Source organism: Silene latifolia, chromosome 1, assembly GCF_048544455.1.
Source record: "Silene latifolia isolate original U9 population chromosome 1, ASM4854445v1, whole genome shotgun sequence".
Taxonomy (NCBI): domain Eukaryota; kingdom Viridiplantae; phylum Streptophyta; class Magnoliopsida; order Caryophyllales; family Caryophyllaceae; genus Silene; species Silene latifolia.
Genome location: NC_133526.1, coordinates 178535454 through 178551764, shown reverse-complemented (window position 1 = coordinate 178551764; position 16311 = coordinate 178535454). Strand labels below are relative to the sequence as shown.

At 39.1% G+C, this 16311-nt stretch overlaps 1 protein-coding gene across 1 annotated transcript; it reads right to left on the bottom strand.

Annotated features, from left to right (window-relative positions):
* Nucleotides 1-916: 916 nt before the first annotated feature.
* LOC141588178 (putative mitochondrial protein AtMg00860) lies at nt 917-1414 on the bottom strand. The gene has a single exon (XM_074409634.1). It carries the CDS (start codon nt 1412-1414, stop codon nt 917-919), a length of 498 nt encoding a protein of 165 aa, XP_074265735.1.
* Nucleotides 1415-16311: the final 14897 nt, after the last annotated feature.

The window sequence follows — 16311 nt, the reverse complement described above, 5'->3', positions numbered from 1 at the left end:
TCCTACCAAGGACACAAAACCTAAAAGAATATTCGAAATAGGGAATTAAAGATAAGAATTGACCCTAATAGGTACTAGAAAGTATGGGAACGAGGTTAATTCGGGGACTAAATCTGCACAAATATGAGTCACATCACTTGCCACAAATTCCGCCACTTCCCACTTCATATTTGACCACCAAAAAGTCTTCTTAAGATCCTTGTACAACATATCGCTACCCGGGTGCATTGAATAAGGCGTGTTATGAGCTTCATTCATTATCTTTTTCTTAAGCTCATCATCAGTTGTTATACACCATCTCCCCTTGAATCTAAGGCTTCCATCCTCATGCAACTCAAATATTTTGGGATATCCCCTTTCTAGTACTCCTTTCCACTCTTGGATCTTCACATCACTTGTTTGTTTCTCCCGAATTTTGCCTTACAACTCGGGTTCCAAAGTCAAGTCTCCTAGGTTTCTCCCTTCCGTATCATATGGATACCCATTCCCCGTACTTGTTCCTTCAACCTTAACATGGACAAGGTGTTACACAAAGAGCGCAGCGACTTCCTACTCAAGGCATCGGCCACCACATTAACTTTTCCCTCATGATATATTATCTTCATGTCATAATCCCCAATGAGTTCAATCCATATCCTTTGCCTCATGTTCAACTCCTTTTGGATGTAGATATACTTCAAGCTTTTGTGGTCGGAAAATACCTTAAAGGTTGCTCAATACAAGTATTGCCTCCAAATTTTCAAGGCAAAGACAACGGCTCCCAATTCTAGGTCGCGGGTTGGGTAGTTCTCCGCATAGGTCTTCAATTTCCGCGATGCATAGGCAATGACTCTACCATTTTGCATAAGCACACATCCCAAGCCATTCTTTGAAGCATCAGTGTATACTTAAAAATTCTCACTCTCTTCCAGCAAGGCTAACACCGGGGCCGTGTTAGGCGCTCCTTTAGGGTCAAGAAGGTCGTCTCACAACTCCCATCCCACTTGAAACGGTTCTTTGTTCTGATCAACGATGTCAAGGGTCCAGCAATCTTAGAGAAGTCTTTCACAAATCGTCGATAATATCCGGTTAGGCCTAGGAAGCTTCGAATTTCCGCTACATTCTTGGGTGCCACCCACTTAGACACGGCCTCAATCTTGGTAGGATCTACGACAACTCCTTCTCTTGATATTACATGACCTAAGAAAGCCACCTTCTCCAACCAAAACTCAAACTTACTAAGCTTTTCATAGAGTTGGTGCTCCCTCAAGGTTTGCAAAACAATTCTTAGGTGCTCCTTGTGCTCTTCCTTGGTGTTATAGTAAACCAAAATATCGTCTATGAATACCACCATGAATTTGTCCAAGTACGGACTAAACACCATATTCATGAGATCCATGAAAGCGGCCGGTGCATTTGTTAATCCAAATGGCATCACTACGAACTTATAATGCCCATACCTTGATCTAAATGCGGTCTTTGGGATATCCTCATCTTTGATCTTCAATTGGTGATAGCCCGATCGTAGATAAATCTTTGAAAATACTCTGGTTCCACTAAGTTGGTCAAACAAATCATCGATCCTTGGTAGAGGGTACTTTTTCTTGATGGTGACATTATTCAACTCCCTATAATCGATGCGTAGCCTCAAGATCCCGTCCTTCTTCTTTCCAAATAGAACCGACGCTCCCCATGGTGAAACACTCGATCTAATGTAACCCTTATCCGCCAATTCCCAAAGTTCTTATTCAATTCGTCCAACTCTTTTGGACCCATTCGCTACGGGGCCTTAGAGATTGGTCCCGCACCCGGTTTCAAGTCCACTCCGAATTCCACTTCTCTTGGAGGAGGTAATTCGGGTAACTCCTCCGAAAACACATCCTCAAAGTCGTATCTCTTGAGCTTGTGGTCCTTTCATACTATTGCTCCATACATGATGCAAGAGCATAGGACAACCCTTCTTCAAATATGTCTTCAAGGTCATCACCGAAACTAGCTTTACTTTTGGTTTGACTAAGTAAACTTTGTATGACACTCTAGCACCTTTGGGTCCTTTCAAAGCGATTTTTTTATAGCAATCTATATTGGCTTTGTGTCTACTTAGCCAATCTATCACTAGGATTACTTCAAATCCTTATAAAGGAAATTCAAAGAGGTTTACCGAAAAGTTGGTTTCATGTACTATGACCGACACCTCCTTATACACTTTTGAACATATGATGGACTCTCCCGAACGTAGGGACACATCATCATTGGCTAGTTCTCCCTTCCCTAAACCTAGGTTCGACACATGACTCTTAGACACAAAAGAATGAGGGACTCTCGAGTCAAATAAAATGAAACAAGGATGAGAATTGATAAGAAAGGTACCGGAGACAATGTGGGCATCTTCTTTGGCGCTCTTCTTATCCATGACAAAGAGTTTGCCACTAGACCTAGGTTCACCTTGTACCGTGCTTGCCGATTGGGTTGGCCTACTCCCCAAAGCATTGCCTCCCGAGAAGCTTGTTTCTCTAGATGGAGATCCCCAGTTGAAATTTCCCCGGTTGTTGCCACCATTGAAAATGGAGTTAGCATTTCTCGGGTTGCTCCATGCCCCCGAATTTTGGTTGTTGGTCCCGCTTTGAGAAGCAGTGAAGCAGGAGTTTCCTTGCCCGAACCTTCGATTGGGCCCTTTGGGTGCTATTACACTTCACTTTCTTGTGGCTGAGGCCACCACAATTGTAGCACCTTAATCCTCCTCCTTCACTCACGGCTCTATCTTCATAGCCATCCGATATTCCATAGCCACTTTTGGGTGCTCCTTCCGAGTAGGACCTAGCTTGATTGAATTTAGACTTCTTGGGTTGATATCCTCCACCTTCACTGTCGGTCTTTCTTTTCTCCCGGACCTCTCCTTAGCATCCTTGGTCATGCCGAGTAGCCTCTCCATGTTTCCAGCCCTAACATAGACCACTTTCACACTTGACACTTCTCCGGATGGGAGCTTCTCTAAGATCTCGACGGTCAATCCTCCCTTAAATTTGAAATCCAAGTGTGATTGGCTAAGGTGAAGGTCTTCCAAATAAGTAGCTAGCTCGTTGAAACAAATGTAGTAATCTTGTACCGTCATAACATCGGTCATAAAAATCGGTCGAACTCCACCAGGAGTTTGCATCTCACATGTTCGGGGATGAAATTATTTTTCATTTATACCTTGAAGTCGGATCGGTCCAAGGGATGGCGGCCTCGCCTCTCTCCTCATAGAAGTCACTCATTGCGTCCCTTTCTTTGTACCACCATCCTCCCGTAAGACCTTCCAAGTAAAAGGCGGCTTGCTCCACTTTGAGCTCTTCGGGGCACCTTACCACCTCAAACACGTTTTCCATTTCCCTTATCCAATCACTAAAGAGACAAGACTCCTCCACCCCAAGGTACTTGGTGGGGCGGTGGCGCGAGATAGCGGTGCTCACAGCGGAGGCATCCTTCGCCGCATCTCTCTCGCTAATGACATTTCTAAGGGCCTCGGTGAGGGCCTCTTTGAGCAATGAGCCGCTCCATTTCTTCCTCGGACACGCGAGGTGGAGGTGAAGGAGCCCTTGCACGGGTTCTTGGCATTATGTGTATTCAATAAGTGTAACAAACATCAATACATGCTCTAAAATAGGAGACAAAGCGTATTGACCACCATACAGATCCACTCGATTGAGTGTAGAATGTCACTCGGTCGAGTGGTGCCCCACTCGGTCGAGTGCCTCATCGTATAGAATGTTTCCAGAAATCCCTCCATTGTCCACTCGGTCGAGTGGTCCTATCACTCGGTTGAGTGATACGCACTCGGTCGAGTGAGTCCCCCATTCGGTCGAGTCTCACAACTTACAGGAGGTTCATAGTCTGGAAAGGTATCCACTCGGTCGAGTGGCAGGGGCACTCGGCCGAGTGCCTTCTAGTCGGCCGAGTCCCTTTTTCCACTTGACCGAGTACACATCTTATGAGCTATTTATCCATCCCAATAAACACAAGTCCACATATAACCCTATTTACATGTTCCTAATTAATACAATTACGGAGAAACGTGGAGGCATAGATACAACATGCAACTTACATATGACGGTACTAGTATGTATGCTTACATCCATACATGTAACACATCCTTCTCAAATTTTTACTACCATCAACCATGTTATCATATAAGATATCATTAATAAGCATGTAATAAATCCACAACACTAAACAAGGACTATGCAACAATCACATGCACCAAATAAGGCCCATTCACAACGCCTAGTAACCAACTTAAGTTAAGAGGACAAGGGCACAACCTTGAGACGTCTCACAAGCTTGTCACAAGATCTCTGTAACTTAAACCGGATTCATTTTAGATTGACTCCCCCTAGTTCATTGGTTCAGGCTCCCAAATTGTTGCTTTGATACCACTTTGTAACACCCCCATAAGTCGGGACCCTTTCCTCTAGGAATTCCCAACACATGGAGGCATTAGAAGACTTGGTTTCCCAAGCTTGTAGTGCGAACAATCGAGTAAAGAAGTACTTAACATAATTTAAATAGATAAGTTGTACTTAGTTAAGATGGTTACAAGTTTGGGGAATGCAAATACGATCCCATTAATACAACCCAATTGAAATAAAGAGTTGAATGTCAAAAACTAAGATAAGTGCGAGTGATGACAACTAAGAAGACCGCTCCCAAGCCCTCGATTCAAGCATGCAAACCTGTCAACACTGCTCCCCATATGGGCGGAAATCACCATATGGTTCACCACAGACATTTAAACCCAAGTGTTAGCTTAACGATATAAATGTTCAATGAATGCAATAACTAAGCCTACTTAGTCATGTGACAATTCAAATGCAATAACCAACATTTCAACAAGGTATAAAAATACATGAAAGTCATCTTCCAGCATACATCTCCATAAACCGTTGATCGGGACACGCCCAAGACGCCACAACCAACACAAGGTACTCGGAACACGTCTGTGGTACCGGGCCCGAGTGCGACTCGAGTCCCATGCCAGACGTCGTGCCTCAACCACACGAGTCCCTCCATAATCCAAGTACTAAATGTGCACATCCCCCTTGGAGTGGGAAGCTCCAAGGGTGACTTGAGAGGAAGACGGTTTCCTCACCGCCTTCCGTTTCCAAAATCGTAACCAAGAATCCTCCAATATCCTCCATTGTCAACCACACGATAAACAAGCCAAACAAGTCAACCAAAACAACTATGCAACCATATTAACACAATAAGTATAATCATGCTCAATTCTTCATTAATTCATTTCTTCTCATTTAATTGCTCTTTAACATTTCATAATGCAATTTAACCAACCTTGTGACAATTCACCATACTTACCTTCACATAATTATCATAAAGTCATATTCTCTGATAAACCTTAATTATCAAAACATGTTAAAATCCAACTACCATGAGACAAATGTAATTAATGACGATAAATGCACAATTAAACACCCATATCATTATAGCTAAGTAGGGAAAACCCTACCTCAAGTTTATCTTGCCAAATCCTCAAGCTAGCCACTAGAAGTGCTCCTCAATGAAGCTTCCTACACGATTAATTACTACATTCATTACCATAATCTACTATAATGACTATACTAATTAAATTCCTTAATTACCCATCTTAATTCTATAATCTAATTAATTAGATTATAAACTACTAAAGATAAATTAAGGTAACTAACATAAGATTAAGGAAATAAAACATAAACCAGTTTACAAAAGGATGGATGAACAAGAAGAGAGAAAATGATAAGAAATCTCCCCTTGGGGAGGCTAGGGTTTAGAGAGGATTGTTGGGTGAACATTCTAGAGAGATTTTTGAGAGTGTAGAGAGTCGTGGGAATAGGGTTAGGAAGCGTTTTGGGGTGGAAATCAGAAAATATAAGCCTTGAAAGCGACCTCCCACCAAACAAACTTCCCGTATAAGCTGAACTCGACCGGCACCCGGTCGAGTGGGCTGTCCATTCGATCGAGTGGGGCTCCAATCGGTCGAGTGGATGGTCACTTAGTCGAGTGACCACTTTTCCAGGCTTCCAGCCTACTGCCAAGGCACGCTCGATGATACCTGTCGTTTAAGTACCAAAAATAAAACCTAGAACTAGTAACAGAAGTCAGCGGTAAGTAGGGTCGATCTCCACAGGGAGGCGGTCACTATCTACTTGTCAATTCTAGTCTCTCCACGGTCACAATTGGGGGTTTGAAATGTTTGAACTAAACAAAAGAGCTTAAAGTAAGAGAAAGGAATAAGCGAGATTAACAATAAAGGAAGAGATCTAGGATTGTCGGGTCATCAATGAATATCGGTTAATTGCAGCTAAGGTCACAGATCAGTCAATTGTATCGGTCTAAGGGGCAACGAATATCTCCTTCCGGTCTCAATTCGCCCTAAAATACTATTAGCTTAGCTTCCGCCCTCACTAAAGCATTCTATTGTTCACTGCGAGTCTCACCCTTTCCAACCTTCTGGTCTAGGTTAAGGTTTACAAAAATTAATTAAGCTAAATGCATCAATTCAAATAGCTAGTCACAATTAATGGCAGTGATTAACAACATAGACAGAACGATAACAAAGAATCTGTAACCTAATTAGCAATTAACATCAGTTCACTGACTCCCCTAAATCCTAGCAGGGAAATTAACTAGACATAATAAATAAAATAAAAGCAGAAGATGAAGAAGTAAATAACATTGCAAAATAAAGAGAGAATAGAGAAAGAATTACTAAATAAGATCCGGAAGAAAGGCAGTGTTCAACAGAGAGAAAGGGAAAAGATTAATGTATGAGGTGTAGAAAGTGTAGAAAGTGTGTTTATGACCTAATCCCGGCTTTCTTTATATAGGGAAGTCATTATTAACATAAAATAAACCTAACACGGGATAAAAATCCCGAGTATATAAGCTAGACACTCGATCGAGCAACTTTATATCACTTGATCGAACAAATCCAATCTAAAACCTCTCGATCGAGTACTTTAGGTACTCGAACGAACACTATCAAAAATAAGCAACTCGATCGAGTAGAAAAAGGACTCGATCGAACAAGATTGTACTCGATCGAGTACTTTCCAACGCGCAATTCCTACTTCGCGCACTGAACTTGAAATGGCTGCAATTTCTTCATTACTTGGGCAAACAGGACGTTTCCAGTGGCGTTGGAAAGCTAAGAGGACAAACTTTCATCCCTAATTATAATCACCTAAAAATTGGTTGTAGAAATCGAGATATGGATCTTCAAATTAGGCATTAGTAATTTGAAGTTCTTCCTTTGCTCGCCTAGCTATCTTACTTCTTTGTGCATCTCAAAATAGTAGTCTTAAGGCTCCGAGTCAACTCATCTCCTAAATGCATGCATAGAGACATGTATTAAGCTTGATTTAGCTTCTCTCTGGTTCATTCCTACAAATAAGACAAGAGAAACCAAAGTAGACAATTCGGGGGACATTTGTAGCTAAACACTACTAAATATGCATATAGATGCGTGCAAATATGGTACAAAAAGTCTATATAAAATGCACGCATCAAACTTCCCCAAACCAAACCTTTGCTTGTCCCCAAGCAAACTATATGCAAAACTAATGGAACAGAAAAAGAAAGCTCGGAGCTAGCTACAAATTGTCCACTTAAACCAATTTAATGCAGCAAACAAACACTTATAGCAAAAAGTCTAATGCAAATGAGCTGTAAGATGTTTATAATAAAGCTGAACCGTCGACCTTGCAAGACCTTTAAAATTGGACTCTCACGCGTCACTCTTCTCTCATGAAGCAAAGGGTAAGCATATGAGTGTAAGAGAAAAAGAAATATAGTCGCTCACCTAGACTACGACCCACATAAACATGCATGCAACTAATATGATAGACAATTCTAGCTATCGTACACAAATTTCAACCAAACAAGGCCTGTCACAGCCGAGGGCTTACAAAAGTATGGTAAAGTAAGGCTACAGGTAAGAAAAGGCAAAATGATTATGAGATATGTGGAGGCAGAGCGTCAAGCTAGCACCTAAACAAAACCATATAAGAACATCCAATTCTCAGTTGATTATGAAATCTAACACAAGTGCCCTTCTTTAGCGCAAAACTCACTAACCAAGAAACAACAACTCCTCAAATGATATAGAATAAATCATAGGAGTAAGACCGTCAACAACCAACGATTTTTTTTCCCTTTTTTTTCTTTCTCGGTTCCTCCTATTTTTTTTTTCATGTTTCATGTTTCTTTTTTCATTTTTCAATTCTTTTTTTGTTCATCTCATCCTCCTTCTTTCTTTTCTACCAACTCCAAATCAATATAATACAAACCAAGTTCGGACCAATAAAATATATACCGCAAAAACATACACTAACTAGCTTGACAAGGCAGGCTAAATTTGGATGTAGTTAAGGGTCAACAGGCAAATTTGGCTAATGTGGAGTTAATGGGTAAAAATGAAAGAAAAAGGGAATGTAAGCACCTCCCTGCATGTGACACCAACCACTAACCCGAATGTATGTAGGCAAAAAGCAATTGAATTTCATATATGTGCAAATTGATGATACATGTTATGCAAGGAGTAAGTACTCACAATCCTACATGAACTAGTCATAAACGACACCAGTTTAATAAGCTCTAGTTCCTTAGAAATTATAAGTAGTTTGCCAAAATTTCAAGTCAAGTCTATTTGTTCAGCTGTATTTTAACATTAACTCGTAGATATGCTAAAAGACAAAGCTAAAGATATTAATTAATCGCAAGGCTTAAGCAAAAAGACAAATTATAGTGCAACTTCATCATTAAAACCCACCATTCCGACTCAACCTACATGCAAAAATAAACATGAAATTTTTTGATTTTTCGTTTTTTTCGAATTTTTTTTCGGACAAATAAAGAACAATGCATACAAAAATTAAACGTGATAACAGGAATGCAATAAAAGCTGAATGCAGACACAGATATGGATGCATAACCTCCCCAAACCAAACCGTACAATGCCCTCATTGTACCCAAAAATAGGGAAAGGAAATGCAAACTAAAAAGGAGAGAGAGACTGTGGAAAACTCACAAGAACACGCGAAGAAGGGACCTCCCCAAACCAGCCAGTAACATGGGAGGTCACAAACAGCTCAAGAACAGCGTTTTTAGAGACGAATCTACTCGATCGAGAGGGTAAAGTACTCGATCGAGTAGAATGGGCTACAAAAAATGTTCGAACGAAGGAAGTAAAGCGCTCGATCGAGAAGACCAATTATTAAACACACAACAAAAACTGAAATGTTCAAAAAACAACTAAAAATTAAAACTCCGGGTTGCCTCCCGGGTACCGCTAGTTTCAGACAGGTCCCAGCTCGACCTTCTTTTCTGTCTTCAGCTGCTTCAGTTAGTCAAAATCAAAGCAACTCAAAGCCCTTAGCAGTAGATTATAAATCTGCGCATGTGCTACACAAGAGCATAAGTAGCACCAAAATAAAGAAGGAGCATATAAAAGCAATCTAAAGTATCGTCTCAGCCTGACAAATTTTTGATGACAAATGCGGTGAAACTTTATAAGCTTACTTATCCAACTAGGAGGGGATAGAGCATTGAAACATAAAGCATAAGTCAAATGAGGTAATGTACTGTTTATACAAATAATAATATAATTAACGTTAATTACCTCAGGTTGGTCGCTCCTAACGTTGGAATCATTGATAAAAGAATACATTACCTCGTCCGTGCTAGGAACGTCTACTGACTCAGCTGCCTCCTCGTTACCCTCCTCGGTGGGTTCCGTCCCGTAAATCGCAGCCTCCAGAGCATCCAACTCGGCTTTAAAAAAGGGAGATTCACCGTAACCATTATCTTCATCAATATCGTCATCCAAAATGAACCAAGATGACACTTCACTGCTCTCCATGGCTAAACTACTCGATCGAAGAAATATGGAACTCGATCGAGAGGTTTCTTCACACAGTTGACTCGATCGAACAAGGTAGGGCGTTCGATCGAGGTCCTCTAAATCAGCACTACTCAATCGAACAGTGTAGGGGTGTTTGATCGAGGTCTTCTTCATACAAACCATTCGATCGAGTGGGCAGTTCTACTCGATCGACTTCGTCGTTATAGAATTCACTCGATCGAACAAGGTGGGCTGTTCGATCAAGTGTTTTATGCTGAACCGCGGTGAAGTGTTTGAGAAAAGCTTCGTGCTCTTCAATTTCCGAGTCGTACAAATCTTCATCATCAATAGGCAGCTCAGGTCCTTCATAGGAAGGACCGCAAATAGCAAGTACCTCCTCGGAATGCCTATAATCCATCACGGTAGCTAATTGAGCTATTTGAGATTCAAATAGCTTGACACGAACTTCCCTAGCTTTATAAGATTCTTGCACTAGAAGTGCAAGTGCCTTCACCAAGGATTTCAATTCAGTAACCTCTTCATTCTCTCCAACGGGAGGAAGGGTTTGTTGTTGTGGGGGCCAGGTAAACAGAGACTTTTGACAGCCTCGTTGCTGAAGCGGATATGGCGTCACATATGTAGTATAATGACTAGCTTGTCTACGCTGCCTAAACGCATAGACTTCGTCGCGCCAAATTTTGACACGGTCGTTTCCCGCTAGACAGATGACAGCATTGTGCCCCGCAGCACCACATATCTCACAGTAGACCACCTGCTGCGCCATAGAATGGAACATAGGTGGAAGGTCAAAGGTACTCAAGCCTTCCCTTTGACGATCTTTTATCTAGAACTGTCTAGGTAGGACCTGTAGGACCTATCAAAACAGCACTAAAGAAAAAGATGAGAACGACCTCAAGGGAAAAATCCCTTGAGGCTAAAAACAAACAAAATTGAACAAGTAAATAAAGTAGTTGCCTCCCCGGCAACGACGCCAAAATTTGATACTTGTCGTTTAAGTACCAAAAATAAAACCTAGAACTACTAACAGAAGTCAGCAGTAAGTAGGATCGATCTCCACAGGGAGGCGGTCACTATATACTTGTCAATTCAAGTCTGTCTACGGTCACAATTGGGGGTTTAAAATATTTGAACTAAACTAAAGAGCTTAAAGTAAGAGAAAGGAATAAGCGAGATTAAAAATAAAGGAAGAGAGCTAAGATTTTTGGGTCATCAATGAATATCGGTTAATTGCAGCTAAGGTCACAGATTAGTCAATTGTATCGGTCTAAGGGGCAACGAATATCTCCTTTCGGTCTCAATTCGCTCTAAAATACTATTAGCTTAGCTTCCGCCCTCACTAAAGCATCCTATTGTTCACTGCGGGTCTCACCCTTTCCAACCTTCCGGTCTAGGTTAAGGTTTACAAAAATTAATTAAGCTAAATGCATCGATTCAAATAACTAGTCACAATTAACGGCAGTGATTAACAACATAGACAGAACGATAACAAAGGATCTGTAACCTAATTAGCAATTAACATCAGTTCACTGACTCCCCTAAATCCTAGCATGGAAATTAGCTAGACATAATAAATAAAATAAAAGCAGAAGATGAAGAAGTAAATAACATTGCAAAATAAAGAGAGAATAGAGAAAGAATTACTAAATAAGATCCGGAAGAAAGGCAGTGTTCAACAGAGAGAAAGGGAAAATATTAATGTATGAGGTGTAAAAAGTGTGTTTATGACTTAATCCCGACTTCCTTTATATAGGGAAGTCATTATTAACATAAAATAAACCTAACACGAGATAAAAATCCCGAGTATATAAGCTAGTGACTCGATCGAGCAACTTTATATCACTAGATCGAACAAATCCAAGATAAAACCTCTCGATCGAGTACTTTAGGTACTCGATCGAACACTATCAAAAATAAGCAACTCGATCGAGTAGAAAAAGGACTCGATCGAGTACTTTCCAGTGCACAATTCCTGCTTCGCGCACTGAACTTCAAACGGCTTCCATTTCTTCATTACTTGGGCAAACAGGGCGTTTCCAATGGCGTTGGAAAGCGAAGAGGACAAGATTTCATCTCCAATTGGAATCACCTGAAAAAAGTTGTAGAAATTGAGATATGGTTCTTCAAAGTAGGCACTAGTAATTTGAAGTTCTTCCTTTGCTCGCCTAGCTATCTTACTTCTTTGCGCATCTCAAAATAGTAGTCTTGAGGCTCCGACTCAACTCATCTCCTAAATGCATGCATAGGGACATGTATAATGTATTAAGCTTGATTTAGCTTCTCTTTGGTTCATTCCTGCAAATAAGACAAGAGAAACCAAAGTAGACAATTCGGGGGACATTTGTAGCTAAACACTACTAAATATGCATAAAGATGCGTGCAAATATGGTACAAAAAGTCTATTTAAAATGCACGCATCACTCGGTCCTCCACTCGGTCGAGTGGAGCTGCCCTCGGCCGAGTGGACCTTTACTTGGTCAAGTGAAAACTATATAAATACAAGGTATTACACATAACCATCCACGTAGTGACCAACCGAAACAATAGGATCTAGTTTTGAAATAAGGGATCCTACTCACCCAAAACCGACCTCCTATTGTACTCATCTCAGGTTCATTTTATTAGACACGCTTATGTTCATTTGGTTCATTGGTTTAGGTTCCAAAATCGTCGCTCTGATACCACTTTGTTACACCCCCTTTTTACCCGGCCAAGGTAATTAGGAGTTGTTACCATCTCGGTTTCCCGAGGCGGTAAATCGGAGATACAATCAATAAATATTTATTATAAATAACAAGTTTCGTGATAACAAACCATAAGCTAATGATAAATGTAAACCATACCAATTACAAGTTGAATACCATCTATGTCATGCTACTCGACTCCGAGTCGAAGGCGTGGCCCAAATCCCGATCACGTAAACAAGCAAAACTTATACTCAACCTACTCCTTATATGATCGGAAATATCATATGGATCGATACAGGCCACCCCGGAAATAGGTGACAATTACACAAACACACAAACGTCTGTTTCAATAAATAAAGTGAGACACAACTAAAAGTGTGTGAGTATGCAACATGACTATGATATAGATGAGACGCTATCAAACAACCACCACGCTAGTACCGGGACACGCCCAGACGTACCCAAAACCACCACGGTATCGAGACAGACCCAGACATACTGACAAGGCGACAACTACACTGGTACCGAGACATGCCCAGATATACCAACAACCACAAATAGGTATCGGGACACGCCGAGACATACCGACAACCACACTGGTACTGGGATATGCCCAGACAGACCAACAACCACAAATAGGTATCGGGACACGCCCAGACGTACCGGGTCCAGAACTCAACCGGATCCCCTACCAGACGTCGTATCTCAACCACATGAGTCCCTCCGTACTCAAGTCATTAATGTGCACATCCCTCTTGGAGTGGGAAGCTCCAAGAGGCGACTCAACCTGAAGACGGTCTCCCAACCAACTTTTATCTCCTCGACAACAACCAAACAATCACAACTGTCATATCCTCCAATATACATGACAAATACAATAAATATAATACCCGTCCTTTTAGGGAAGCGTTGACCAACGTTGACCGACCTTGGGAACAGGTGATAGTCCTTAGTGATACGTGCCAGAGTTACCGTAAGCCTTGACGTCCTTTAGTTGCGGGTGGTACTCGATAGAGTAGAGGCTACTCGATCGAGTAGGGGCCAGTCGATCGAGTACGTTAGTTACTCGATCGAGTAGCGTCTTTTCAGCAAGGGTTTATAATCGTGTTTTCTTAAAACCACATATCATTTCCGCCTCTTTCCTCTAAACCTAGATGTCGCCCCTTCCTCTTCCCTTCACCAAATACCTTCCATGTGTTGGAGTATGTGTCCTCGACAATAATGCGATCACATGTTTAAATCTCATATTAAGAATACATAAGGGAATGTAACATTTTATTGTCAACTGATCTACATTAATCGGTAATGATTGGCTGATTAGAGTTTGACATTACTGTCGTGTGACGGTGGTGATCAGTTGATCCCTTAAGGTCATACCTCTAGGGAAACATTCTTAATTGACTAATTAATTAATTGTATGACGATACAAGTTAATTAATTCCTTAAAATTGTACAAATGATTTTGTGAGTATAAATACGTATCTTATTGTAATTCGATTAAATAAGATTCGTACTAAGTAATTAAATTGTTTTATTACTTAGGTTAGTTATTGTTTATGAAACAATTATAATAAGAATGAATTTTTTATTATAAATAAAAGTAGTTGTGATTTATAATTATATGACCATTTTAAGTAATTGTAATTGTGAATTACTAGTTAATTTTGTATGTGATTTATTGCATTTATATAATGATTTTTCATTTGTTAAAAATGCATTATTTAAATGACATGTCTAGTAACATGTCCAATTGTCACACAATACAAATTAACAAATTGAAAAAACTTAAAATGGACCCATTTTATATAGGTGTACCGTGTGAGTGGAGGGAGTTGGGTATGTTTAGGATTTAATTGGTGCTCTAATTGAGAATTAGGCATAATGATTATGTTCTTTATAGACCTAAACCTAACCCTACACTATGTGTCTTGAGAAGAACAAATGTGTGCATGTATTGGGCACTCTACCCTTGGCAAAACTGTGCCCCCCCCCCCCCCCTTCTTTATACACTCAAGTAGTGTATTTTCACTCAGTAGTTCATTCTTATGAGTTCTAATTAGATAAAGACCAAAGATCTCTCTAAGTTTTTGTTGTTGAACAAAAATCATAAAAACTCACATAAAATCTCTAATATTATTCAACAATACTAGAAGTAGTATATACATAATATTAGTAATTTAAGGGAACAAATATTAATTCTAGTAATCAAATTAATATTTGTATTAAGAGTGATTTTCTTGGTACAATCCTTGAGGAGAGATTCTAAATTGAATCTTGTTCATCCATTTGGAAAGCTCAAGAACTAAGTAAGGTAGGAGACCTTACTAGTGCCCTAATAGCCGAAAAATACATTTGTAAGGGACCGATTTTCTTCACTCTTGTATTTTTCTTTTGCATGCATAAGATCCTTAAGTTTTTATGACTAAAACTTTAAACTAAAATATGTGATATGTAAAATATGATTTCCTACAAGTGGTATCAGAGCATCACGGTTGTTACATCCAAAATCGGGTTAGTTTTTCTGAGTTAATTTGTTAACAAATAAAACTTGTTATTTAGAATTTATGAAGATAAATCATGAAATAATTTTGCAAGTTAAAAGTTTCTGGTCCTAAATAGATTTTAGGTCATATGGGACGATTTATGGATTTTTATTGTTCATTTTATATATTATTGGCATTAAAATGTGATTTTTATGAGAAAAATGTCATTTTTGGACGAAAAATAGCTAAACTTCGAATTTTTCAGTGGTTTTTGGATATGTTTTCACATATATTATCTAATGATGGCATGTTAAATCTCGTGAATAACTAAGTTATTTTGCATGAAATATGGATTATATAAGTTTAAATTGAATTTAAAGGATTTATTAGGTTAATATGAGTTAAATTTCGGATCTGGTCATGGAAATTTTATATGTTGTCACATGCATTTTTACTCAGTGTGTGTAAAAATCCTAGGCGTATTATACTTCTTATGCATGATTTATGAATTTTTGAGTAAAAATTCAATAAATAGTGACTTAAATTAGCCTATAATGCTAAAACATATTTCATGACTAATGAAAAACGTCATATATTGCATTTTATCCCATATTTCAGATCTAAAAGTGATAAGTTGATTAAAATTATATTTCTCATATTTTAATGGTATTGGTTGTTAAAACCGATAAACCGCGGCGATGTTTTTCTCGAAATATTTTCGAAATTTTTAACCTAAATTTTGAACATTATGAGTGTCATGGTATTTTTTCAGAATGTTCAATGAGTTTAAATTTCAAATTTTGAAATTATTTGAAATTTTTATAATTTAATTTGAAGTTTATAGCATAATTTTGTATTTTTGATCCATAATGAACAATATTAAGAAATTAAGTTGAGTTATTGTCAAAATATTAGTGAAGACTACGTTTTGAGTCCTAAGATGGTTAGGGTAATTAACTTGAACATAAATATGAATTTATGAGACACTTTGTGATTTTAACAAGTTTATAATCACACAAATCCATAAAAACCGATGAAATATACGATATTGGCTCTTTAAAGGCGATTTGGCATAAAATTAAGCATGTTCATACATATTATAATGCTGCATTTTATTTATGATTGTCATATTTTTATTTTATATAATTTTTGAATTATGTAATTTTACTTAGTATGGCCTTAGTTTTTAATTGATATTACCCGAAATAAATGGGAATATCGATTCCGTTGTAATTATTGTGATCTCGTATCACCGTTTTGTAATTTAATA